The sequence below is a fragment of the Rhincodon typus genome, chromosome 7 (assembly GCF_021869965.1).
Source record: "Rhincodon typus isolate 14 chromosome 7, sRhiTyp1.1, whole genome shotgun sequence".
NCBI classification, from domain to species: domain Eukaryota; kingdom Metazoa; phylum Chordata; class Chondrichthyes; order Orectolobiformes; family Rhincodontidae; genus Rhincodon; species Rhincodon typus.
In genome coordinates this window covers 61,498,002-61,525,996 of record NC_063338.1, presented here as the reverse complement: position 1 = coordinate 61,525,996, position 27,995 = coordinate 61,498,002, and the positions used below count along the sequence as shown (strand labels likewise).

At 39.6% G+C, this 27,995-nt stretch overlaps 1 protein-coding gene across 1 annotated transcript; it reads right to left on the bottom strand.

The window, feature by feature from the left end:
• Window positions 1–3: 3 nt before the first annotated feature.
• LOC109926921 (glycerol-3-phosphate dehydrogenase [NAD(+)], cytoplasmic-like) lies at window positions 4–27,621 on the bottom strand. The gene is made up of 8 exons (XM_020526787.2): window positions 27,461–27,621; window positions 21,046–21,223; window positions 14,265–14,405; window positions 11,561–11,699; window positions 4,881–4,993; window positions 1,764–1,997; window positions 1,087–1,193; window positions 4–714 (listed from the first exon to the last, which is right to left on the bottom strand). Exons 1-8 carry the CDS (start codon window positions 27,502–27,504, stop codon window positions 618–620), a joined length of 1,053 nt encoding a protein of 350 aa, XP_020382376.1. The 5' UTR covers window positions 27,505–27,621; the 3' UTR covers window positions 4–617.
• Between the last annotated feature and the right edge of the window lie 374 nt (window positions 27,622–27,995).

Sequence of the window (27,995 nt, the reverse complement as noted above, 5' to 3'; positions counted from 1 at the left end):
CCATTCTTAATAAAGTATTTTATTGTGATTCACATATAATCAATTTCAAAGTTATATAATTTTTATATCTCCAGAACAAGGTTTATACCCTCCACTGTCGGTAGCTCAGCACATCCACCTAACAACATTTTTGCATTGACAGTTGAGTTGGTTTATTTTTAAAATAATAAAATGTCTACAGTATAAACATTTGTTTTAAGTGGTCTATTTTACTGGAACTGAATGACAAAAATTAGCTGCATAATTGAAAACCATTATTTACTACAGATAAGGTTAAGTTCAACAGAAGAAATGTGCTGAGAAACTGCATTGACAAAAGTAGGGAATGTTTGAAGATTTTATTGAAACATTAGTAAACATTCTAGAGATTAGAGAAGGATTTCACAAGTCCATATAAAAACATTTCACGACAGGTCAAAACACAGAATTAGTGGAATAGTGAAACCAAATTTCATTATTAAGTTTCACTATTTTTAAAAAAACATCTTCTTCAAAGATCAGCTTATAATGATAAATTTAAAGTAAGGTTGATAAAATAATCTGCAGTTATACTTATCATGTATCTGCAAAAACAAAAGGCTGTGTTTCTAACATGTATTGGCCTGAGTTGGCTCAAGTTACATGTGTTCTGGGTGGTTCTGAAGACACGTGATGATATCTGCGACTGGTCTGCCCTCGTAGCAGATTTGATAAACTGCTGCAAATAGTGGAAACCTGTGGGGGACAAGTAATACAAAAGTTGGTCTGAAATAATTTAATGTGTGGAATGGGACCATTCTACCCAAACTTGGCAGTAGTAAGTGGATACCATGTGCACGTACAAATAGCTACATACATTAGTACTAATCATAAATTTTCAGACTAAATTATTGAATTTACGACCCAGACATTTTTGGGCAACAGTCTGATGTGGCATCAAATTTTCTTTAATATGACTTCTGTGAAGCAATTTGAATCATTGTACTCCATTAAATACACCATATAAATGCAATTGTTAAAGTTATTGTACAATACATGATACATTGACACATTTCTACATGATTTGGCTTATTTGCCAATTATTTTAAGTAGTTAAAAAGCACTCACTGATTCACGAGGTTCCTCTGTTTAAGAACTTTATAAACTTCAGCAGAAGTCTGAGGACCTTGCAACTTCTGCCCATTGAGCATCTCTCTTTCCAATTCTTCAATGGCCTGGATAAAATATAGATGGGAGATTATGGTATGACTATATGGCCTATATTCTGATTATCCAGCAAAGTCAAATTGCTGTCATACATTGTGCACAATGTGGTACGTATCTAGATTTAATATTACTAAAAATAAGCATGATGAATATACATAACTCATCCCAAAATACAACCTTCGGTGAGTCTGCTTCATAGCAAACATAGCGAGATATGCCAGACGTGCTGAGTTTCTCCAGAAATTTCTGTTTTTGTTTCAGATTTCTAGCATGCATAATACTTTGTTTTAATTTAGTGTTTAATGCACAGCAAGATTTCTTTTTCTGTTTACTCAACTTCTTACCTTTCTACAGTTTAAGACTAGAATTCAAATTCTACCCTTTTTGATTATTTTTCATGCCCTGTATAACTTATTAGGATATCTGTTGTATTTACCTGATAAAATTAATAAATGTTTAACTTCCAAGGATTGTATTATATTATGGATTTCCATACTTTTTCATGAAAAGCAAAATATTAAAATGACTTCTTTACCTAATGTCGACTAGTCAATGACATAAAATATTTAAGAACTTACTTTTCCAGTTTTTACAAATGTGTCTGCTACTTTTCTGTTGCGCCCTCCATAGCAAGTTGTAACAAGATCAGCAATTCCGCAACTCTCCAGGAAAGTGGCTGATGTTACTGGTCCTTGACAAAATAATTTTGCAAAAGCTAACATTTCCATCAATCCCAAGCGGATAACAGCAGCTTTAGTATTGTCACCGTAACCAAGCCCATCACAGAATCCTGCACCAACAGCTACAATATTCTAGGAAGTAAAACAGTTACAAAAAGTGAGATTACAATATGAAGAAGGCTTTGAAAAACTGTAGTCTGTGCTGAAATTCAAAATATTTCATATGGAATCAATTAAGTATGAAACCACACAAAGCAAGTATGAAACAGTCTGTATAAAGACTTCACACTCCCACCTCGTGCCCTCTCGTTGATCTCCTTGATCAATGTTCAAACTATAATTTTTGATCTTTTTAAGAGAAGCCAAGATTTCTGACTAGAAGGCAATAGATTTAATTACAAGAATGCAAAATAAAAATAGTTCCTTCAATGCACTTTTTTTTTTAAGGTAGCTAATAGTCTGTTAGAACTTAGGATAGTGGAGCTCTAAACACATCAAAGCATACAGGGGGCTTTGAATCATCAAAATTTGTGAAAGATTCCCAGAAAAAGTCGAAAAGAACCGTTATCTGCACTTGAGTAATGTTCATATTAAGAATTTGGGTTAAGAGTTAGTGTAGTGTTCATTGATATTGATACATTTTGTCAATATTTTCTAATATTTGAGAAAGATTGGGTATAAACCACAGCAGTTATGGAAAACTAGGGATTTCAGATTTATTGCCTGTTAGATGACCTATCTGAATTTCCTTTTTAATCAATATGGCAGGCTGTGGCATGAAGCTGTTGTTATACTGGAAAGTTATCCCTAATTTAATCAAATATAGTTTTGAACTAATTCATCTTGCCTTTATTCAAAAATAATTAAATCTGTCAGTCTGATCTAACTTCACAAGATCCATTGACACAGTATTATAAAGGGCCCCATACACCTCTTACCCTACAGATTTGCCATGGAAATTGCGTTGACCTTCAGTTGGACAGGAAATGTTATGTCAGAGATGTACAGCACGGAAACAGAGCCTTCGGTCCAACTCGTCTATGTCGACTGGGTATCCTATATAAATCTAGTTCCATTTGCCAGCATTTGGCCCATATTCCTCTTAAACCCTTTGTATGTCCATCCAGATGCCTTTTAAATGTAATCATACTAGCCTCCACCACTTCTTCTGGCAGCTGATTCCATACACGCACCACCCTCTGCATGGAAAAGTTGCCCCTCAGGTCTGTTTTATATCATTCCCTTCTCACCTTAAACCTATGCCCTCTAGTTTTGGACTCCCCCACCCTGAGGAAAAGACCTTGCCTATTTACCCTATCCATGCCTCTCATGATTTTATAAACCTCTATAAGGTCACCCTTCAGCCTCTGATGCTCCAGGGAAAATAGTCCCAGCCCATTTAGCCTCTCCCTATAGCTCAAACCCTCCAACCCTGGCAACATTCTTGTAAATTTTTTCTGAACCCTTTCTAGTTTCACAACATCTATCTTATAGGAGGGAGACCAGAATTGTATGCAATACTCTAATACTAGCTGAACCAATGTCCCATACAGCCTTAACATGACCTCCCAACTCCTATACTCAATGCACTGACCAATAAAGGCAAGCATACCAAATGCCTTCGCTATCCTATCTATCTGTGACTCCACTTTTCAGGAACTATGAAACTGCACTCCTAGGTGTCTTTGTTAGCAACACTCCCCAGGATGTTCCCATTAAGTGTATAAGTCCTGCCCTGATTTGCCTTTCCAAATGCAGCACCTCACTTTCATTTAAATTAAACTTCATTTGCTACTCCTCATTCCATTGGCCCATCTGATCTGGATCCCATTGTACTCTGAGGTAACCTTCTTCGCTATCTACTACACCTCCAATTTTAGGGTCATCTGTGATAGAGTGAGGGCTTTTGCTAAATCAAAAACAGAATCTGACAGGCTGACACAAACATTACCATGCATTTAATTGATTTATAGTTATGCACATATATGAATGTTTTCAACACTGGCAAATTGAAGTTCAGATACTTCAGCAATGTGCTTATCAATCTTCTCTTGTATGTATCCACTACTTTTAGAAAGCAAAATAGGTAGTAGTGTAATTTCCAAACAATGCAAAAGAAGTTGTATTTGAAAAGAAGGATAGAGAATTGTTGGTCTATGAGACAAGAAGGAGAAGTAATCACCAATGATTTTAAGTTGTTGATACAGCATGTGGGATTTTATTCAAGATAGAAATTGTTTACCAATGTAATATTTCCACAGTCCTCATTATTTTTATTTTTGAATAATACAAGCAATCAGTTAAATTAAAACTTTAATAGTACCAATTCTAAATGAACTGCAGATATTCAAGAAGGTAGCTCACCACCATATTGTGGAGAAGAATTAGGGATGGACAAGAAAATGCTGGCCCGGCAAGCAACGTTTATATTGCTTGAATGATTTTTTTTAAAAGCTCTTATTTTTACATTTTCGTTCTGGTCTTCATATCCCTCCATGGTGTCCAACCCTCACTATCCCTGTGATCTCCTCCAATCCGACAACCCTGTAAGAAATCTGCACTCATTTAATTCTAGGCCATTTCTGATTTTACTTTTGATAGCTTAGACCATAAGCCCCTGGAATTCACACCCTAAGGATCTTAACTACCTCTCCCTTTCCTTTCGATGCTCCTAACCGTCAGGGGATCTGCTGTAATATCCCCTTACAAGGCTGGATATGAGATTCTGCTTTATAACACTCAAATGAAGCAACCTGGGACATTTATTGCCTTAAAAATGTTATATAAATACAAATGTTGTCAGTTATAAAGTCAACTTCCGGAAAATCATTTAAAATGGGTATGTCTAAATTCAGTGAGAAGAAAACAAAGACCTGGTGTAAAACGTATCGATATTTCAAAGTAGTCGGAAGATTTTATGATTTACAGGAAAACATATAGTAAAGTATAGCTCTTATAATACATATTTCTAAAATATCATCCAGACTTATTTAATAAAATGGGACAATCACTTACTTTCAATGCTCCACATATTTCCACTGTGTCACGTTCCTCTACTACAGTAATTCTGAAATTTGGGGTCTGCATTAACTCCTTAAGGATCTCTCCATGAGTTTTGTTTTTGGATCCTGACAAATACAGACATTTTTTTAAAAAAGTAAAATCCTAAAGTCACATGTAAAGGCTTACTAAGCTTTTTGACAAAAGATTTTAACAATATGTTGCAATATTCTTCTTGCAATGTGATTACATCACAACCAGGATGTTGAAGCAGCTTCTTTTGCATTGTAACAAAATTCTTTGTATGCACTTTGATCTTAATTTTTAAAGCAATGTAAACAATTTATTTATAATCAGAATGAATGATTGGCACAGCAAATTTGTGGTTTTATAATATCACCTTTACAATAAAAACTAAGCAACCAGATCATATAAGTTTGTTTTTTTTATTAGCATTGTAATAATAAAAGAAATACTGGAAATGAAAAGAAAACGAAAACACACAGCAGGTAAGGCAGCAACTGTTTAGGGTGGGATTTTGTCTTTAAGACAATCTGAAAATTGGATACCTTGGTTTTTTTTTAAATGTGGCATCAGACCCACAAGAAGGAAGCATTCCTGCATGGAGATGGGTCCAGTTGTATTGCATGGTTAAAAGCTTCTCAGCTTAAAGCATATGCATGTGTGAGTTGAACACTAAATCTTATGGGCAGGCAAGCAGCAAGTTCTGACCCTGTTGAAATATTCTGGGCACCATATTTAAAAGGAACTTAGACAACACTTAGTTTTTTGCAAGCAATGAATATCATAGGACTTACACTGGTCACCCATTCACAACCCTGGATATATCTACGACTAGAAAGATAGTGGCTTCAGGCCTCAATAAAGTCTTGCAACAGGTTCTCCTGCAGGCTGTCTGGGAAAAAAAAAACCAAGGGATGCAATACTCCTGAGAGCTGGCAATAAGAGGCCATTTCATTGACAAAGGCAGCCTAGGCCAATGAAGCTGTGAAGGCCAGCACCCATGCATGGTCAGAGATCCTGGCTCCAGTGCTACAAAAGGGGAGGTGATGGTTTAGTGTTATTGTCACTGGATTAGTAATCCAAAGACAGCCAATAGTGGAATTTAATTTCAATAAATAAAGTCTGGAACTACCTGCTTATATGAACCTGTTGTTAAAAACCCAGCTAGTTCATTCATGCCCTTTAAGGAAGGAAACCACCGTTCTTATCTGGGCTGACCTACAGGTGACTCCACTCCCACAGCAATGTGGTTGACTCTTAACTGCCCTCTGAAATGATCTAGCAAGCCAGGTGCTGCACCATAAATGCAGGCCCTGCCAATGGTGGCACATCACATGAGTAAATAAGAAGACGAAAGATCTGCTGCACTCTGCCAGGGTTTGTCACACTATCTTACTCAATTCTCACTCATTCAGAAGCATGAAACATTGTAAGTTTGCCATTGCAGTTGACTGTTGTATACAGGTTTGGATGCTAGGTATCTCTATCAGATACTTCACTTAACTGGAGTGACTACCAATGTAATACTACAGTAGTACTGGTTCTTACAGATGTACCAGGGTTCAATTTAAAACAATTTAAACATTAGATGAGTTACAACACTCAGCAGTTCATGGACCATCAAGTCACTGACCTTGTATCTCAACTAGGTCAACTTACAAAGCTCTGATACCAAAGTGCAAAAGAATCTGTCCAAATTATCTCTGATGTTAGATCTCTTGCATGCAAGTACTTGGCTATTTCCATAAAATAGGTGGTGGCTGCTGTGGGGAGCCAGATCTAGCAAAGCAATCAGTATCTGCCAGATATGCATGAAGACCTTTTGCTCCATTACTGAAGCCATGGTTTCATTCACTCGCTAGCTAGATCAGAAGGGGCTAAAGCACCATGGCCTCTCATCAGGCATCTCATTCCATCAAGGAGTGAAGAAGGTGCCATTGCACACTGTCAGGAATAAAAAAACCTTGAAATCACTTTGGGTGCTCAGGTGTCAATGATCTGTAGAATCAAGCACTGTGCACAAATATAGCACTTTGTACTCCATTATTGAGGTATTTATTTTCCATCTGTTAAAGCTTCTAATTGGTGCTATTCATGTTATAGTCAACCTTAAAGGGAATCAATCACTGTACATGTTCAATGTCCATCATATGGAGACAGCCTACAGCACTGCATCTGCCAGTCACTGCTGCCCTCTGGGAGAATTATGACCTTGGAAAAGCAAAATCTTAAGCTGGACATGTGGGTTTGGAAAGTCGTTCAGCATCGTGACCCTCTAAATCTCTGCAAAATGAGGGATGCATGCATAGCCTCCATGTGCTCCTGCATAACTCTATATTGAGATTTTGGCCTAGAAACTGAGCAAGAGTTCACTGGAGAAAGACTAAGAAAATAACTTCCACTGAATGCCAGAGAAAGGAGCATAAAGTCTATCCATGAGCCATCAAATGTTGCCTTCAGGGCCAGAATGCCTTTCAGTCACAATTAACTCCTAGGTCCAAGTGGCCACATATTTTTCCCAAAGTTGCTTGGTCTTAAAACTAGCCACTGGGAGGTTCTCTCTAGATTGCTAGCCATGTCTCATTATTGCCCTGCTTTCTTCAGCAGCAGCATTAACAGCTTTAAAGAGATGGGGTTGATCCATCTCCCTCTCTGTTATGGTGCCACCCCATCATCAAGCTAGCTTATGTATGACACAGCAACAATCACTATTCTAGAGACATGGCCAAGTGAGGACTGGAATGCTCCTGAGAGATGGAGGCGGTGGAACCACATCTTAAATTGGCCAATTGTCTGTTTAAGGATGGTCCTAGTGGATGCATGGGCAGCATTAAAGCATTTTTCAGCATTGATCTGGGAGTTTCACACTGAAGTCATTAGCCATGCCTTATAGGAGTACCTTCTCTCACTCACCAACTATCCTGGAAGAGGATATGGGGAATGAACATTCATATCACTTGAGAGTTTACAGAGCAGAACCGTCATGATAGCTTCCTAGATGGGAAGTGCACACCTTTTAGGAATTGTTGCCTGTGGTCACATTGAGCAAGTAAAATCCCTCCTTCAAGAATCTGGCTGGACAATGCCAGGGAGGTCCCAGCGTTGTATATATAAATTTGATGACCCCACAGAGCTGAGGCAACATAGCAATGAATGAGCCAGCTGGGCTCTCTGGGACCATGGTGAACAGCACAGCAGATATGCCTTCCTGAGAAAGGCAAACTCACAAATGTACTTGTAGGTGGCAGATTGGAAGATATCACTCCCCAGTTGAGGTTTCAAAGGAGCCTCTGGTAAGGAAATTCAATGCCGCTGTGATCTTCAGCACTGCAGAGACAATGCTTCCTCACCAAGCCGCATGGCATCAGACCTTCATGGAGGAGCTGGCAGATGTGGGTGACAACATCCCTAGTCTGGCCAACATGCCTGAAGATTTAATGTTCACTCATCTTCAGTTAGCTGAAAGACTTTGAATAGACCTCATAGTATCCTGCTTGATGGCTCTGAAGACCCTTGTTCCCTTTTTCTGATACTGATTAATGCTTCATAGCTGGAACCCACTGAACATGGGGGTCTCTGCTGCTGTTGGTGCTGGGCATTTATTTATCTTCTCCTTCTTATTCTTTGATGCAACAAAACCAGTACCACTGATGGGGTTTAACTGGCCACACATCTTGCATTGAAGTAGAGAATTGTGAATAAATAGCAGGAAAGTGATGTTGGCTTTTTTCAGAAATCTTGCCCTAGACAACTCATCCTTGGGCCCTTATCAGGCTGCTCCTATTTCAATCCTGCTCTGCAGCCACCTCACCATGGTGAGACCCATCCTGCATGACCCATGACTGCATGTCCTCTTCCTCATTTAACTATATCCAAGGAATTTGTGGCCTTGAGCATTGTTGTGCATTGAATGCATGGGCCATGTAGCTCACTCTGACTCTTGATAGTCTTTGACACAACCCTGCCATACTGGAATCAACAGTGGGTATGATGTCTTCAGCCCAGTGTCCACAGGTTTCAGGAGCCTGTGAAATGACTTCACAAAAACCAACTACACATTACCACCATCAATGCGGTTGAGTATTTGTAGTCCATTAGTTCAGAAATCAATTTATTATGTGGTCTTGTAAGGATGTCAATATTATAAATAGCTAAAGCTTGTTATCCTTTATGGTGCACTGAACACTTCATTTCATCATAAAATTCCTTATCTAAGCACTTGCACGATTGTTTACTCTTACTTCTGTTTCGAAATACTCACTTATGGGAGTTTGATCTTTGCAGGAAATTATGAAAATGGATCTCAGGCCCTTCCCATTTCTACTGCATACTTTCATGAGGCAATTTGTTTTGAACGGCTTGAAGAGAGTAATGGTGCGGGTGTTTAGATTCCTTCAACTTTAATCCTCTTTCCCTAACCTACAGTCATCCCTCCTCCCTATCACTGCAAATGGTCTTCTTTCCTCTGATGCCCCTCTGTCATGTTTCAATGTCCCCTCTACCACTATGGCCTGACTCTCAATTTCCCTTGGCTTTCCTGATCATGACCCTAAGCCCATAACCATCAAGCTCCCCATTCCCAGAATTAGCCTTACATTGCCTCTTATTCGAATTACCTGCTGCTTCACTTCATTAGCACACCTCACTGTGCCATTCTGCTCCTTACTTCCTTCATGCAGCACCCACTTTTCTTTGACCCCCCTTGCCCTTATCCCTGTGATTCTCCCCTCTGTCTCCCAATTAACTATTTCCAGTCTCCAAGCTGTTTCTGATACCTCAAATATCCAGAACCCTGAAGTTTAATTCCATGCCATGGCTTCCAAGCATTTATCTGTAAATTATTTGTTGAGCCCCTTTTGTATTTAACCCTTCAAACCTGCCGAGTTAGGTTTGCAGGCATCAGCACATTTGGCTCCCTCACTTGTGCTTGCTGGGTGAGCCACTCAGTCCTTACACTATAACCATTTTATCAAATAAATGCCTTGCTTATGAAGATCAAAGCTATTGAAATGGCTTGTATTCATCAGAGCTTCCATGAAGAAATCCACCTCTCCAGGTACATGCCTCATATAAATAGCCAGGTTTGTGAATGTACATTTTTCTCACTTCTGCGAAAACAAGATTGTGACTGTGGACATAATTCCAGTGGGCTGCGCTAGCTAATGGGAATTTGTGGTAAGTCCATTAATGCAAAAGAGGTTCCTAAATATTACTCTGGGGAAAACCTGCATTTTTCTGAAACCTTAACCCCAAAGCTTTAACCCAATGTCAGGAATCTGAATTATGACCTCCGAACTTCCCCCTTCCACAAGTTCAAATGCCCCAGGTAGGTCCAGAACTTTCTTCTCAATGTTCCAGTGTACTGACTGTTCTTCAGAACTGAGGAAAGATAGACATGTACTGGTTCTGTACCAGTAGGCAGGTGAAGAAAGGCTGTACGTGTTTCCCTCCACAGATGCTTCCTGACCTGATGAGTATTTCCAGGATTTCCTGCTTTTATATGTCTTTACCCTTTAAATTGTGACAAAAGTAGCAAAATGGTGAGAAAAAGACACAGTTTTATATAAAGAAACTGACCAAGATTAATTCACCAATTACTGCTTAGTTTTTGGAAGAAACAGACAATTGAATGCCACTTATATTGAAGGATGACTCCAGGTTCAATCACACTGTTTTTCCATATCAGTATTTGTAATGCTGCTAACATCCAACAACTCTTAAGTGCTCAAATTCATATACTGCAGAGAAAAGCACCAATGATTCTGAAACAAAGTCACGTTGATTTTATAATAAGGAATCTATTAGAACTAGTAGACTGATTTCCAAGAATGGTAGTGCCAGTGAGGTAGGTAGCATATGGGCTTCTGGGCCCGTATGCTCCAGACCGGATGCTTCCCCGCTTCTTTCCTTACCCTTTCTGTCTCATTTCTTATCTTTTTCCTGTCAGCAGTGGTGGAGAAGGTGACATTGCGAAGGGGCGTGGCCAAAGCAGGACTCTGGGTGAGGTGGTGGCTTGGCAGCAGAGCCAGGGACTCCTGGTTATGTTAGGCTAGGAGCAGGGGCTCAAGGGGTCGGCGAAGCGGCAGCTGAAGTGGCAGTGTTGTGGTATGCCCAGACTGGGGGCTCCAGGCATTGTTGAGGCAGTACTGGCAGCAGAGCTGGGGACTCCTGGTTGCGATCGGCCCGGAGCAGGGACTCCTGGTTGTCAGCAAGGCAGCAGCGGAGCCCTGAACTCCTAGTTGTGGAGCAAGTGTAGGTTCAGCACAGAACCCAGCATTGGCAGCCTGTGGGCAAGGTGGGCCCAGCGTCGAAGAGGTGGTGCCCGATGAGGGGTAAATCCGACATTGGTCGGTCTGGCACTGGCAGCGGAAGGTTGGCGGCACACATGTTGTTGGTGAGTTGGCCTAGGACCCATGGTAGAAGTGGCAGAATGAAGGTGTACTCCCTTTCAGCTGTATATTTTTATTCTTAAACTATACAAAATGGTGCCGGATTGTTGTGACAGTTGAAGCTTTTCATTGTATTTTATCGCGATGCTCATAATAGAGTACAAGTGACAATAAATCATCTCAAATCATCATTAAGACATGATGTAAGTAAATTAGTGTTTTATATTTAAGTTTTGTTTTGAAACATTAGAAGACTGTCAGGAGCACAGTCATATTTCTTACCAATTGTTGTCTCACAGAATTTTTCATCTGCTACTTCTTTAGCAATGTTGGCACCCATCAGTACAGACATTTCAATCCCCAGTTTCTCACGAATTATATATGATATTAATTTAAGACCATCAGGACCTTCATCTATTCCCTAAGAATTAAATATAAAAATAACTTCAGTACAGTTCATTCAACATTATTAACTTATAGAAATAACCTTACATTTTTGGGCAAATTATGGGAACACCACCATCTGCAAGTATTTCTCCAAGCCACTCACTGTCCTGACTTGGAAATATAACACCGTTCCTTCACTGTTGTTGTGTCAAAATGCTGGAATTCACTCCCTAAGGGCATTGTGAGTGTACCTACAGCACAAGGACTGCAATGGGTCAAGAAGGCAGCTCACCAACACCTTCTCAAGGCCAGCTAGGGACAGGCAGTAAATACTGGCCAGGCAGCAATGCCACGTCCACAATAAATAATTATTTAACAACCTCATATGTAGGAAATAGGAACAAAAATAGCCCTCTAAATCTTCTTTTCTATTCAAAATAAGCATGACTGCTCATCCACCTCAACTTCATTTTCCCGTCGTATCATTATATCTCTTGATTCCCTTGGTGTCCAAAAGTATATTGATCTCTGCACTTGGAGTCAACAACTAAACATCCATAGCTCTCTGGGTAGAGAATTCCAAAGACTCTCTAAGTAAAGAAGGATCTCTTCAACCCAGATCTAAATGGCCAACCTGTTGTCCTATTAACTAACACAGGTCGTCATAAGGCATGGGTGGAAGAAATGCTCAGGTCACTATATGTAACAGCGATGCCAGTGAATCTGAAGAGTCAGTTTAAGATGTGTTTCTCTGGAACTCTAAAAATAACTCTGCATCTAAACTTTTCAAACTAGTTTTGTAATATTAGAAAGAACTGGTGAACATGTCCAGGGCCACTGTCTACTCTACCACTGCATCCAATGCAGTTTCAATGCCTACAGAACAGCTACTGGTATGTCCTTCTTTTCCACCAAATATCCTAGGGAATTCACTGTGTGGTGGTTTAATCTTCAAGAATTAACTTGGCTCAATTGCTAGCACTTTCACCTTACTAGAGTACATCATTTGAACTGATGCTTGAGTACAATACTGAATGGTACTACACATTTGACCACCTGCATCATTAGAGATAAGGAAAACCTTTGAAAATTATGCCTTGTTAGGAAGTAAAATATTGGTAGCAGCGCAGATATTGCTGCAAGAAATAAAGTGCAATGAGCCACGTAAACTTTTTGTAATTAGAGGCATTTTCTCAAGTATTGGATATATGTTCTCAAGTCTTTATTTCCTTATCATACCCTGAAAAGTGCAAAATTAGCAACTAACCACCTATCACATTATCAAAAGCATCTTACATGGGGATATTTAAAAAAGATTAACATAACATGTAGATTTCACTGCAGTCCTGTACAGTTTCAAATGGGAACAGTAAATTAGCCACTAGGTAGACATATTCGAATAAACTTCTTTGTTGTATTAGAGTAGTACTGCAAATGCATTTGAATATGGGATTAAGAAAACAAAGTAGTTTAATGAGACAGTTTTTGTGCAGCAGAGTATAGAAGAAACAAAATGATTTGATAAAAGAAATATGTTTAGATCTGGAACGTATAGCAGTTTTTTTCAAGTACATAGTCAACTTGTGATAAACAGAGTTCTAGTCATGACATATTGTAAAATGACTGAGATTTGTTATCTCATGTAATTATAAACAACACCTTGTCCAAAGGTTAAAGATTCATGTTAACTATAATATGTTGCAGTGCCTGTTAAACAGTTGAGGTCTTTAGTTTCTGTAATTTGAAAAAAATAAGACTTTAGCAGGCAGAACAGGAAGTAATTTAGAAGTAGTTTCTTAGACATTCTTACAACAGCAAAACTAAATATGATTAGGAATAGTAAATTATGAAATATGGTAGGACAGGATACAAATACAATACATGAGTCAAATCATTTTGAGTTCATTAAAATTACTACAAGCGATCTTTGTTGCAACAGTCAGATTTAAACCACACATTAACCACAGATTTAAACCACACATGAAGAAACATAGGGTAGGCAATGGCCTAGTGGTATTATTGCTGGACTGTTAATCTAGAGACCCAGATAATGTTCTGGGGACCCGGGTTCAAATTCCACCATGGCAGAATTGAATTCAATAAAATATCTGGAATTAAGAATCTAATAATTACTGTGAATCCATTGCTGATTGCCAGGGGGATAAAAAAAAAACCCATCTGGTTCACTAACATCCTTTAGGGAAGGAAACTGCCTTCCTTACTTGGTCTGGCCTACATGTGGCTCCATACCTACACAAATATAGTTGACTCTGAACTGCCCTCTGGGCAATTAGGGATGGGCAATAAATGCTGCCTAGCCAGCGATGCCCTCATCCTATTAATGAATAAAAACAAAACTGTAAAGTACATACAGGTATCTTGGTATAAACGCTTTCTGTATCACTTGAAATGATTGTAAATGCCAATATTCTACACTCATGAAGAAAGGGGCCATCTGGGAATTCAAGGAGAGTATTGTCTAAACAATGGCTGAAAAAGAGTAATAAAGTGATAAAATAAACTAACAGCCTTGATCTGCAAAAAAAATCCCAAACCTGGAACCTCAATTGTTTGCATTCATTGAACTCTTAAATTTTACCTTTATCAGTGAGATTCCAATTGCACCAGGCTTCACATGATTTTTCATTTCATCACAAAGTCGTCCAATAAATTGATGGGGTAAAACAAAGACAAATATATCTGCCCCATCTGATGCTTCAGTGATATCTGGCACAGCGATCTGTAAAACAGGAAATAATTTACAAACCAAATGAAACATAGAAAATAGGAGCAGAAGTAGGTGATTCAGCTCTTTGAGCCTGCTCCACCTTTAAATATGATTGATCATCCTGCCTAGTACCCTGTTCCTGCTTTCTCCCAATATCATAGAAACATAGAACCACAGAAGGCAGCCATTCGGCTCATCTCGTCCATGCTGACCTAAAGACACCCAATGCCCTTTCTGATCCTATCTTCCTGCACACAGCCCACACCCCTGCAGCTGACAGTACTTAAGGTGCAGATCCAGGTACTTGTTGAAAGAGTTTATGGTCTCTGCCTCCGGCACTAACTCAGGCAGTGAGTTCCAGACACCCACCACCTTCTGCGTAAAAATGCTTTTCCTGACTTCTTCTAATCTTTCTGCCACTTAGCTTGAATCTATGACCTCTGATTTTTGTACCTCTACCAAGGGAAACAGGTTCTTCTTGTTTATCTCTATCCCTCATCACAATTTTGTATATCTCAATTATGTCACCCCTTAGCCTTCTCTGTTCCAAAGAAAAACACCCAATCTCTTCAATCTCTCCTCGTAGCTACAAGTCTCCAGCCTGAGCAACATTTTGGTAAATCTTCTTTGCATTTTCTTCAGAGCAATTATGTCCTCCCTGTTATGTACCTTCCAGAACTGTACACAATACTCCAGTTGTGGTCTCACCAGTGTCTTTCACAGTTTAATCATTATATCTCTACTTTTGTGTTCTATACCTCTGCCAATGACGGAGAACATTCCGTATGCCTTCTTTACCTGATCTACCTGTACTGCTACCTTTAGGTAATTGTGCACTTGCACACCAAGATCTCTCACTTCATCTACCCCTCAGTATATTCCCATTTATTGTGTATTCCCTTTTATGGTTTGACCTCCCAAAATGCACTACCTCATACTTATTAGAGTTTAACTCCATTTGCCGCTTTCCTGCCCACTCCAACAACCCATCTATATCATTTTGGAGCTTACACCTATCCTCTACACTCTCCACTATGTGGATAGCTTTTGTATCATCTGCAAATTTCCCAATTGTGCCCCCACATTCAAGTCCAAATCATTAATCTATAAAACAAACAGCAGGGGTCCCAACACCGAGCCCTTTCCATTCGCAAGGGCCGCCATCAACCATTACCCTTTGTTTCTTGTTACTGAGCCAACAGTGGATCCAATTCAACACATAATCCTGTATCCCATGGGCTTTTACCTTTTTTTACTAGATTTTTTTTACTATATTCTTTGATCCCTTTAGCCCCAAGAACTATATCCAACTCCTTTTTGAAAACATTCAATGTTTAGGCTTCAAACACTTTCTGTGGCAGAGAATTCCACAGGCTCACCACTATGTGGGTAAGGACATTTCTCCTCATCTCAGACCTAAATGGCCTACACCATATCTTTAGACTGTGGCCCCTCGTTCTGGACTACCCAGTTATCAGGATATCTTTCCTGTGTTTATCCTGTCTAGTCCTGTTAGAATTTTATAAGTTTCCATGAAATTCCCCTCATTCTCTTAAAGTCTTAGGAATATAGACCTAATCGATCCATCCTCTCTTCACGTGTCACTACTGTCATCCCAGGAATAAATGCCAAGAGAAATTTAACAATTTGAAGTTATATTGTTGGACTGTTCCAAAAGGAATTTGGAAAGTCTTGGTATTGACTTATGAGTGAACCATCAATCAAACTAACATCTATTAAAGGTAAAATACATTATACTTTGCATTTTGGGATTCTAAAAGTCAATTGGGTTTGTCTTGCAATCTGAGAAATTCCTACAAGGCAGATGAGGCCATCACACATTATTATCCTATTAAACAGGACAGTATCTGCTTGCCACCAATTCGGTCTTACAAGGTCATTGGAGACAACTGCTGTCAGGAAGTTTATCATCTTAATATGATGTATGGCCGCAAAGCAAAGATGGATAAAAGAACACTGATATTCACCGCAGAAATTATTATTTGACGCTGCATTTCTATGCCAGATGGTTCTACAGCAATCCAAAATTAATCACACTATGCTTTTTCCTCCATCCCTTTATTTTCATCTGCTCCTAATATTTATGACACTAAAATAGGTGGGAAAGTAAGTTGCAATGAAGAAATAAAACATTTGCAAACGGAGATGGATAGGTTAGGTGAATAGGCCAAAATTTGGCAAATGAAGTTTAACAAGAATAAGTGTGAGGTTATCTTTTTCAGTTGGAAGATTAGAAAGGTAATTTATAATCAAAATGGAGAGAAACTTCAGAGTGCTTTGGTGCAGTGATTTCTGGGTGTTGTCATGCATGAATTGCAGAAAACCAGTATGTAGGGTCAGCAGGTAATAAAAAAGCAAAAATGAATTTTGGCCTTTATTGCTAAAGAAATATAATATGAAAGTATTGCTGCAAACTTAAAATGCATTAATGAGACTGGCAATAGAGTATTGCGTACAGTTTGGTCCCCTTGAGAAGGAATGTAATTGCACTGGAGGCAGTTCACGAGTGATTCATTTGATTGATTTGAGAGATTAGGGGTTTGTTTGATGAAGCAAGACTGAAAAGCTTAAGCCTATACTCTCTAGAGTTTAGAAGAATGAGAGGTGATCTAATTGAGGTATATAAGATATTAAACATGATTGACAAACTAGATGTATAAAGGATGTTTCCTCCTTTGAGGCAATTTAGAACAAGAGGTCATAGTTTTAGGATAGGGTAGCAAATTTAAAACAGATGAGGAGAATTTACTTCTCTCAAAGGGTCATAAATCTGTGGAATTCACTATCCCAGAGTATAGCAGATGCCAAGACATTGAGTAACTTTCAGGAGGAGCCACACAAATTTTTAATTAGTAATGCATGAAGGGTTACGGGGAGCAGGCAGAAAAATGGAGTTGAGGCCAAGATGAGATCAGCCATGTTCGTATCAAATGGCAGAGCAAACTCAAGGAGCTGAATTGCCCACTCCTGCTCCTCGTTCTTATGTTCTAATGTCATATTCTTATGTTATCCAGTCATCCCTTATAAGATGCCTCAACCAATCCCCTAGCAAAACACTGCAGTTCCTCTAAGCCCCTGCATGAACACATTTCTCCTAACCACTCTCCTCTTTCCTGAGTAATAATTTTAAATTGGCCATCTTTTGTCACTAAAAAATCAACCAAAAAAGGTAATAATTTCATATTTCTTTTCTCGTATGTTCTATAATCCTATTTTATAAACCGTCTATTAACTGGGTGAGGAGATTCGCTCCAGCTCCATCCCCAGTGCCAGGTCCGGATGGGAGAGTAGATGACAAGAAGGACACCCACAGAATTTTGAGGTGCAAACTCACTGGTGGTGAACTGTAAAATTCTGCACTATGATTCTATACAGTCATTCACTATACTTTACACTCAAAACTTACTGCCTTAAACATACCCACATTGAAACACAGAACCACTGCTCTGCTTATTCTGCTAACCTATATCTTCTTAAAATGTTTTAATGTCCCTACTATTTCTTTAACACCCTTACTTTTGTATAGTGAGTAAATTTTGAACCTACATTCTCTCTATATAATCCTATTTTTATTGTTGTTAACTATTATTGTTAGAATGAATGGCTCCTTTTTAGGTATCAATTGATTTTTCATCAGGCTGACAGTGTTAAAATGACGCTAAACGTTTCTAAGATGTGTCTGCAACATGTTTCAAATGTTGCTTTCAGGACTCCATTATTTAAAATAATCACACATTAAACATTGGTTGAGCTTCATATAAAGTTTTGAAAGTTTTGATAATAACAGCTAATCTTCAAATCTAACATTCCTGTCCAAAAATGTATTTTGGTTCAACATAAGATTTACCTGTTAAAAGGAAGTTGAATATTTTGCAAGAAAGCCAATGTGGAACTGCAAGTAGACTTTTGCAACTAGGGCAAAGTTGAGAAACTTCCATTTTGGAGGCCATTTAGTCTAAGTGGCATGTTTGCAACTGATTTTTCACATTTATTTCTCTCTACCATTTTCAAAGCTTCTTATGCATAAATAAAATTTTCACAATTTGTTTGAATGCCATAACTTTTACAAACAAGCAATTTTGAAATTGAAATTTTACTAAAGAAAGGGTGGGGCCTTTTGGAGGTGTACAAGGTAACTTCAACGTGGCTGCAGAAGGTGGAGGCAGGGTTCATAATGTTCACTTTGTCTCTGTCTTCACAAAACAGAGCGATGACTCAGGCATTCTAGTTAAAGAGGTGTGTGAAATATTACATACAATAAACAGAGTGGCATAGAGGCTCAGTAGTTAGCACTGTTGCCTCACAGCAACAGGGACCCAGCTCGATTCCACCATCAGGTGACTGTCTGTGTGGAGTTTGCACATTCTCCCTATGTCTGCATGGGTTCCCTTGCATGTTCCGGTTTCCTCCCAAAGTTCAAAGATGTGTAAGTTAGGTGGATTGACCATGCTAAATTGCCACAGTATCCATGGATATGCAGGCTAGGTGGATTAGCCATGAGAAATGCAGGGTTACGGGGACATGGTAGGGGAATGGGACTGGGTGTGATGCTATGTGGAAGGTCAGTGAGAACTTGATGAGCTGAATGGCCTGCTTCCACATTGTAGGGATTCTATGATTCTTTGAGAGTGAAAGGAATTACTGAAGGGAGTGACATCCTTGAAGGCAGATAAATCTCTGTAACAAAGTGCTAACAGGATGTATTATATCCTAAGCTATAAAAGGAAGCCAGGGAGAAAATAACAAATGTTCTGAGGTTCATTTTTCAATTCTCACTAGATGCAGGTGGGTACCAAATGTTGGAGGGATAGGTAGGAGGGATAGTCCAAATAAAATTTATTATATAAGCCAGTCAGTTTTATTTTGGTAGTGGGCAAGTTATTAGAGTTAATTGTGAAAAACAGGATAAACTGTCACATGAAACAGCAGTGATTAGTCAAAGATAGTCGGCATGGTTTTGGTTAAATGGACCCACTTAAGTCTGAAATGAATTTTTTGAGGAAGTAACAGGGAGGATTGATGTGGGTAGTACAGTGGAAGTTGTGGACATGCAGTTCAGTAAGGCACTTGGCAAGGTTCCATATGGAAGACTGTTGAGAAAAGTAAAGGCCACTGGGATACATGGGAATGTGGCAAGTTAGGTTAATAATTGGCTAAAGGAGCTGATGGGTATGTTTCTGATTGGAAGATGATTTCCAGTGATATTCCTCAGGGCTCAGTGTCGGGTCCATTGCTATTTGTTGTATATATAATTTACTTGGACTTAAATGTGTGTGGCATCATTGGAAGATTTGTGAATGACTTGCAAATCTACTGTGTAGTTGCCAGTGAAGATGATAACTGTATTAGATGATTAAATCTAAACAATTTGCAGGGTTATGGGGAAAAGATAGAAGATTGAGAGTAAGTCAAAATGATCAGAAAGCCAATGCAGACACAATGAGCTGAATGGCCTCCTTCTGCCATGTAACAATTCTATTATTCTGTGAAGCCGAAGGTAATGAATTTGGGGAAGGCAAACAAAACTGGGGAATGCACAATAAATGGTAAGATATCAAGGGGAATGTCAAGGAACTGAGAGACATTGGCATACATATCCACAGATTCTTGAGGATAGAAGGGAGGTAGATAAAGTGGTAAAGAAAGTGCATAGAATTCTTTCCTTTATTGCACAAGGTATTAAATACAAAAGCAGGGATTTAATGCTGAAACTGTGTACAATACTAGTTAGATGACAGCTGGAACTTGATGTAAATTCTGGTCACCACATTAAGCAAAGACATATACTTATTCTGAGAAAATATGAAGGTGATTGATAATAGGAGACAATTGAGATGTACAAAATTATGAGGGGTGTGAGATAGAGTAGACTGGAAGGATTTTTATCCCCTAGTGGAGAGGTCAGTTACCAGGTCCGCAGGTTTAAGTTTACAGGTAGAAGGATTAGAGGGGCCATGAGGAAATACTTTTTCATCTAGAGAATGGTGCCTGTCTGGAAATTGCTGCATTGTTTTGTGGTGGAAGCAGAAACCCTCAGCTCATTTAAAAGATACCTAAAACAGCATCTGAAGTTCTGTAACGTGCAAAGCTATGGGCCAAGTGCTGGAAGGTGGGATTGGAATGGGAGGCTTAATTCTTTTTTCTCAGCCAGCACAAACACGATGGCCTGAATGGTCTCCTTCTGTGTCAGACTTTTTCAATGGTCCTATTCCTAAATCACACAAAACTTTACACTATGGTGTAAACTTTTCATAGCTTTAACCAATTAACTTGAAAAGTTATAATCTTATTTATGTTCTGATCATTTCAGCACAAAATGTCTTTTCACTATTAATGTTATATGCCTGATTGTTACTCTGACATTACTATGTATCACTACTGGTAACAAAGAAATAAAACATTCATATATTTTGTACCCTAAAGGTATATGAAACTATTTAAAATAAACGTATCCACCTTGAAGTTCAATGCAGCTGGGCAACAACCATTAAGAAATGATTGTGAAGACTTTAAAAGAGTAATATTGAGAATATATCAGGTTAGCAGAGGGCTACATTACCACAAAGACTGAAAAATAACAAAATTTTACAATTTTTGTGCAAAGTTTCTTGAATGCAAATCTTTGACTTACCACATTTTCTGGAAGCTTATAACCTGGCAAGTACTTCACGTTTTCATGATCTGTGTTTATTATATCTGTGAGTTTTCTATCATTTATTATTTCTTCATAAACCCACATTTTCACAGTAGAATCAAACTGGGTTGACTTTCTGACATTTTTGCCAATAATTGTTGCAATAGCAGAACCCCTGAAAGAGGCAGACAGAAGTCAGTTAGAAACTGTTAAAAAAAAATTCCCTACCAATCAAAACTAAATCCCCACAAATATCCCTGCATCACTTGCTTTTTCTCTCATGTCCATCTGCACTGATGTTTTAACTTAGGGTGGTAATTAAATAATGTTATTGAGAATGTGAAAGCAAATAATTCATAGAATACAGGGGAGCCAGAGTTCTATACTCCTTAATATCTAAAGAAACTCCATCAATATTATATATAAACTCCAGCAGTTGATAAACACTTGCTTCCAACTCTTCAGATATAATGGTGTCTCCTGGATTTAATGGAACTCTCACTCTCCAGTTCCTCCCAAATTCTACTTAGCAAAAGCCTCTGAAGGCTCTGCCTCTGGTCTCATTGGAAAATGGAGGAGGGAGCAGGGAATGGAGGAGTCGTCCTTTTATTCACAGACACTCAGTACCTGACCAAGGGACTTGGCATCAAGAAAGTGGTGGACTGCTGAAAGTTAATTCTCTGCCTCTGATTTAAAGAATCCCATTACTGCCCCTTCTAGAAAGTGATTAATACTGACAATGGTCTTGTAGGAGATACACATAGGAAAGGAACAGGATTGCAGAATTTGTTCCTTAGCAGGTGAGCGAGAACATGCTAATAAAGCTTGACTGAATTAAAGAGATGAAAATATTTTGATTATTCTCTGTTGCCGTTTGTAGCATGCCCTGAAGAGTTCTCAGAGTGACAGTCATCAAGATATTCTTCCTCTTCCTCTCTGGCTCTAAATTAGTCAGCACCTAGATTTTGTTTTTCATCTTGGCAAGGTTCCATTGAGAAGAGGCTACAATTATGCAAGCTACAAAAAGATACATTTTGGCAAGGCTCTCTTAACCAGCCAGGTAGTGGAAGAATCTATTTAAGACCTTGATTGTCCTTTCATTTGCCACTCTGCTACAGGCAAATGCTTAATTGTAGCACTTCTGTTTGTTTTGTGAATCTCCCAGTGGAGTCATTATTTATGACAACAGGTGTTCTTCCTGCAGGGAAGGAAAGCTGCTATCCTTACCTGGTCAGGTCTGGACGTGACTCCAGATCCACAGTAAAGTGCTTGAATCTTAACTGCCCTCTGAAATAGTCTAGCAGGCCACTCAGTTCAAGGGCAATTAGTGATGGGCAATAAATGCTGGTCTTGCCAGTGATGCCCAGATCCCATGAAAGAACAAAGAAGAAATGATTCACAAGCTAGCCAGTCACAGGATCTTCATCCTTAAAGAGCTCACGGGCTTGTGACATTGCCCTAGCTTTTAGGCTGGGGTCTAGTCTTGTGCAAGAGGTTGGGCAGGAGGGAAGTAATAGTACAGCGAGGCCACGGAGTAGCTGGAAACATAGAACAGGTTTCTCGTATGTCCTGCAAAACTTAATTGCCCGATTTAGAGACTGAAAGGCTTTCCAGCAGCCAAAGGATAAGGGAGCAAGTGTATCAGGGGAGAGATCATTGAGTTGGTGGCAGGTGCAGATTGTGGAGAGGGGCCCTCATTGTAAAATGCAGAGATAACAGCCCATGGTGTTAAAGGTATTATTTTTATATGGATAGAGAATTGGCTAATGGGCAGGAAACAGTGAGTGGGGATAAAGGGCTGTTTTTCAAGTTGGTGACCTCAAACCAGAGGGGTTCCACGGGATCACTGCTGGAACCACAACTGTTTCCAATATATGGTAATGACTTGGAGTAAGGAAGCAAATTTGCAGACAACACAAAAACAGGTGGAAAGGGAAGTTGTGAAAGGGATACAACAGTTTACAGAAAGATATTGATGTTAAATAAATGGCAAAAATTGGCAAATGGAGTATAATGTTGGAAAATGTGAAGGTGTTCATTATGGAAGAGAGAACAAAAGAATAGAGTATTATTTAATTGGAGAAAAAAAACTGCAGAAAGCTGCCAACAAGAGAGTTGGGGGGAACTTGTGCATGAAACACAGAAGGATAGCACACAGGTGCAGCAGGTAATCAGGAAGGCTAATAGAACATTGGTTCGTATTTCCAGGGGTTTGGAGTATAAGATTAGGGAAATCTTACTGCAACTATACAAGGTATGGGAGCAGTTTTAGTCGATTTATTTAAGGAGCGATATTATTTCCTTGGAGCCAGTTCAGAGAAGGCTCACTAGGATGATCTCCGGCATGGAGCAATGGTTTTATGAGCAAAGGTTGCATGAGTTGGGAATCTACTTTTCTTTCTTTATTCATTCATGGAATGAAGGGGTCGCTGGCTAGGCAGTATTTATTGCCCATCCCTAATTGCCCATAGGGCAGTTCAGAGTCAACCACATTGCTGTGGGTCTGGAGTCACATGTAGGCCAGACCAGGTAAGGAAAGTAGTTTCCTTCCCTACAGGACATTAGGGAACCAGATGGGTTTTTCCAACAATCAACCATGGATTCACGGTCATCATTAGATTCTTAATTCCAGATATTTATCGAATTCAAATTCCACTATCTTCCATGGTGCGATTCGAACATTATCTGGGTCTCTGGATTAACAGTCCAGCAATAATACCAATAGGCTATTGCCTCCCCATCCCCATTGGAATTTAGAAGAATGGGAGGTGATCTCTTTGAACGTACAATATTTATAAGGAGCTTGATTGGGTAAATGTTGAGAGGATGTTTCCCCTCATGGGAGATTCTAGGATCAGAAAGCATAGTCTCAGAATAAAGGGGCACTGATTTAAGACTTAGATAAGGAAGAAGTTCTTCTCTCAGAAGTTTGAGAGTCTTTGGAAGAGCTGTGGGGGCAGAGTCCTTGTGTATATTTAAGGCTGAAATAGATAGAGTTTTGATCAATAGGGAAATTAAGGTTTATGGGGAAAGAGCAAGAAAGTGGACTTGAGGAATGTCACATGATCCGACTGACTGGCAGAGCAGGCTCATGGAGCCAAACGCCCTACCCCTATTCTTATTTCTTCTGGTCTTAAGTGGGGTGGCTCAGGGTACTAATCAAAAGGGATGGGTCTGATGATTTTCTGGATGGCTCCTTTTCACCAAAAGCTTCAGCCTCCTAACTTCCTTCAAGCTGCCAAGTTTGCCAAAACACAATTGCCCATGATGAAAACATAGAACAACAGTTAAAATGAAAGTCATATAGCCACATTAGAATACTTGAAATCCCAACCTGATTCCCATGAACTGATCCTCAACCTCTTTTGAAACTAAAACTGGATTTGAGGTGGTTGATCTCCTGTTTGATGATTTTGCATTTCAACATCCTCAAACCAGCCTTATTTGGAACTTAATATTCAGCAGACTATGTGTGCAGCTACATTAATTTTCTCTGAAAATAAGTCATAAAAAGAATGATTTTCAACAACAAGGAACAGAAGAGGATTTTAAGAAGTGGGCTGCCTATTGAATTTCTGAACATTTATTACTTATCCAACAAGAGAAGAATGTGACGACAAAGAGCTCAGGGAGGGCTGAAACCATTGTAATAAAGTGCAGCTTATATTGCATTGACATGCAGGGCTCTCAACACATTTTTCATACAATCCAAATGAGCAGTAACCCATTCTCATGTGGATGGTTAGGGATTGATAATTATGAGCTCAAAAAATATAGATGCCTTCTACATTGGGTAAATCAACAAACCTGTAAAACTGGGCAGCCTGTTCTCATTCAGAGATAGCAGGAACTGCTGATGCTGGACTCTGAGACAACAAGGTGTAGAGCTGGATGAACACAGCAGGCCAGGCAGCATCTTACAGTCCTGGGCAGAGCAGTTGCCATACTAGGCAGTTATGCACCTGGACAGTACGCTTTCAATGGTGCACCTGTAGAAGTTGGTGACGGTCCTTGTGGACGTGCCAAATTTCCTGAGCCGCCTGAAGAAGAGTCCAGACCTGAAATGTCAGCTTTCCTGCTCCTCTGATGCTGCCTGGCCTGCTGTGTTCATCCAGCTCTACAGCCTGTTCTCATTGATGCTTATCGTTGCCTTGAATGCTACAGAGTTTCAAGTGCGCATCTAAATACGTAGCCTCAGGCGGTTCAGGAAATTTGGCATGTCCACAAGGTCCCTCACCAGCTTCTACAGATGCACATTGAAAGCATACTGTCCAGGTGCATAACAGCCTGGTATGGCAACCGCTCTGCCCAGGACTGTAAGAAACTATAGAAGGTGGTGTGCACAGCCCAGACAATCACGGAAGCCAACCTTCCATCCATGGACTCTGTTTACACAGCTCGCTGCCATGGAAATGTGGCCAACGTCATTAAAGCCCCATCGTACCCTGGTAATGACCTCCTACAACCTTTTCCGTCAGGCAGAAGATACAGAAGCCTGAACGCACACACAGACAAGTTCAGGAACAGCTTCTTTCCAGCCGCAGCCATTATCAGAATGTTGAATGGACTCTAGCCTCAAATAATATAACCTGTATGTCTCTCAGTCTTTTTGATCTGTACAACCTTTGCTTGCTGTAATCTGCCTGTACCGCTCGTAAACAAAGCTTTTCACGGTATTTCGGTTCACATGACAATAAATCAATCAATCAATCAATCAATCAATATCTTGAAGGTTTCTGCTTCTCAAGTCCAATTAGGCAGTGAGTTCCAGATACCCACCAAACTCTGCTGAAAACAGTTTTCCCAAATATCTCTGTAAAGTCCCTACTCCTTATCTTAGAACTGTGCCTCCTGGTTATTAACTCCTCCACGAAGAATCATAGTCATACAGTATGGAAACAGATCCTTCGATCCTTTGCCATCATCCATGCCAAACATGTTCCCAAACTAAACTAGTCTCACTTGCCTGCTTTTGGCCCACATCCCTGTAAACTTTTCCTATTCATGTACCTGTCCAAATGTTTTTTAAATGTTGTAACTGTACCTGCGTCCACCACTTCCTCTGGCAGTTCATTCCACATACAAACCACCCTCTGTGTGAAAAAGTTGTCCCGGTTGTACTTAAGCCAGAGTGATTTAGAATATTTGGGTTTTTGTTTGATGAAGGGATCCTCTGTCAGCACCTCCTCTGTAGATTGTTCCTCACTCTTGGAGTCCACCCACTTTTCTCCATCAGTTATAGTTCTCCTGACACCAGGGATTTACCGCCTCTCAGAGCTTCAGGATTCCAGAGACAAAGACAACATTGACACCAGCAGCTGTAACTAGTTATCACTGAGGAAACATTTCTCCCTATCTACACTATCTATGCCCCTCACAATTTGACATACCTCAATCAGGATTCCCCCACATCCCCCCCCCCCCCCCCCCCCACAACTCCCCTCAGTCTGCTGTGCTCTAAGGAAAATAACCCCAGCCGACCTAATCTTTCTTTATAGCTGAATCACTCCAACCCGGCAACATCCTGGTGAATCGCTTCTGCACTCTCTCTAGTGCAATCACATCTCTTCTACAATGTGAAGACCAGAACTGCACACTGCACTCCAGCTGTGTTCTAACTAACAATGGACACAGCTCTATTATATCCTCCTTGCTCTTGTATTCAATGCCTTCATAAGTGAAGGCAAGTATCAATGCTGACTGCCTGGATGCATTATTCCTCCAAAGTGCTCTTATGTTCCTTCTTAACCAACTTATCTACCTGACCCACTGCCTTCACAGATTCATGGACATGCACACCAAGGTCCGTTTGATCCGCTTTCTAGTCACTTTGTTAGTCCCCAAATGCAACGCCTTGCACTTTTCTGGATTAAATTCCATTTGCCACTGATCAGTCCATTTGACCAGTCCATTTATACAGTTTTTTTTAAAGCTTTCCTCCTCGCTATTTACCGCACCAATTTTTGTGTCATCTGCCAATGAAAATAGTTTCTCTTGATCTCCCGTGTCCAGAAAACCTTATCAACATTGAGATAAAACTTTTCAAACACATTAGCAGATTTTTTTTCAAAAACAAAAACCTAGGTAATAAAGGAGGGGCAATGTCTGCAAGTAGGAATTATAAATTAATGACTAGATCTTCACCAAGACAGTAGCGTATCCAGTATCTTTTAGTATTACCAGTTGCTTGACAATCAACTTTTTTTTTGAAGTTCCCCATTGAAGCTTCCAGCAACATTGGAGACATTCGTGTTCACAGGCTGCACTCACCTACTCGAGATAGTAATGGATTTACATTCTCCCATTATTGGTCACCAGATGCTTGAGTTAAAAAGGGATCCGCCCAAAAAAACGACATAGCTGGCACTAAAAGTGTCCAAAAAGGAACAAACTAAACTCGCGTCCAACATACCAGTTGCCGGATCCAACGATGCAGATCTTTTTGAGACCAGACATGTTATAGTATCGTTATACCAGACAAGTTACGAACACTTTAGTTTCACCTGCCCTTTGGACCGTTTCTAGTTCTACACGGAGAGATTAAAATCAGTTAGAGCTGGTGTAACTTCCTTGCTACCTTTCCCGCAACCAGTGATTGGCTTGTAGCCCTGTCGATCATACAATCATATTTACATTGCATTGCTGTTACTGTCCGGAAGAGGTGATATTCCTCAGTCAAACCGAACTTCAGCTAACACTTAAGTGTTTTCTGTGATCTCAAATACTTCCCAATTTCTATTGGATCTATCTCGTAACGGATAAACTCGGTGTAATACGTAAATCATCTGTCTTTTTCAATGCAGTAAAGGTGTAAATTCAGATGTACAGGAGCAGTACCATAACTGCAGGCTTTATGCACAATAACTGCACATCCAGTCATGCTGAAAACGAAACCAAAAATAGAAACAGAAAATTATGAAAATAAGCAACATCTAAAAGTCCGTTTA

Excerpts from the sequence above, each read along its gene's own strand:
- LOC109926921 (XM_020526787.2), bottom strand. The coding sequence starts at position 27,504 with ATGTCTGGTCTCAAAAAGATCTGCATCGTTGGATCCGGCAACTG. Across the intron at positions 1,998-4,880 it reads AAATATGTGGAGCATTGAAA|AATATTGTAGCTGTTGGTGC; the intron begins GTAAGTGATTGT and ends TTTACTTCCTAG. Across the intron at positions 1,194-1,763 it reads CATTTGTAAAAACTGGAAAA|GCCATTGAAGAATTGGAAAG; the intron begins GTAAGTTCTTAA and ends TATTTTATCCAG.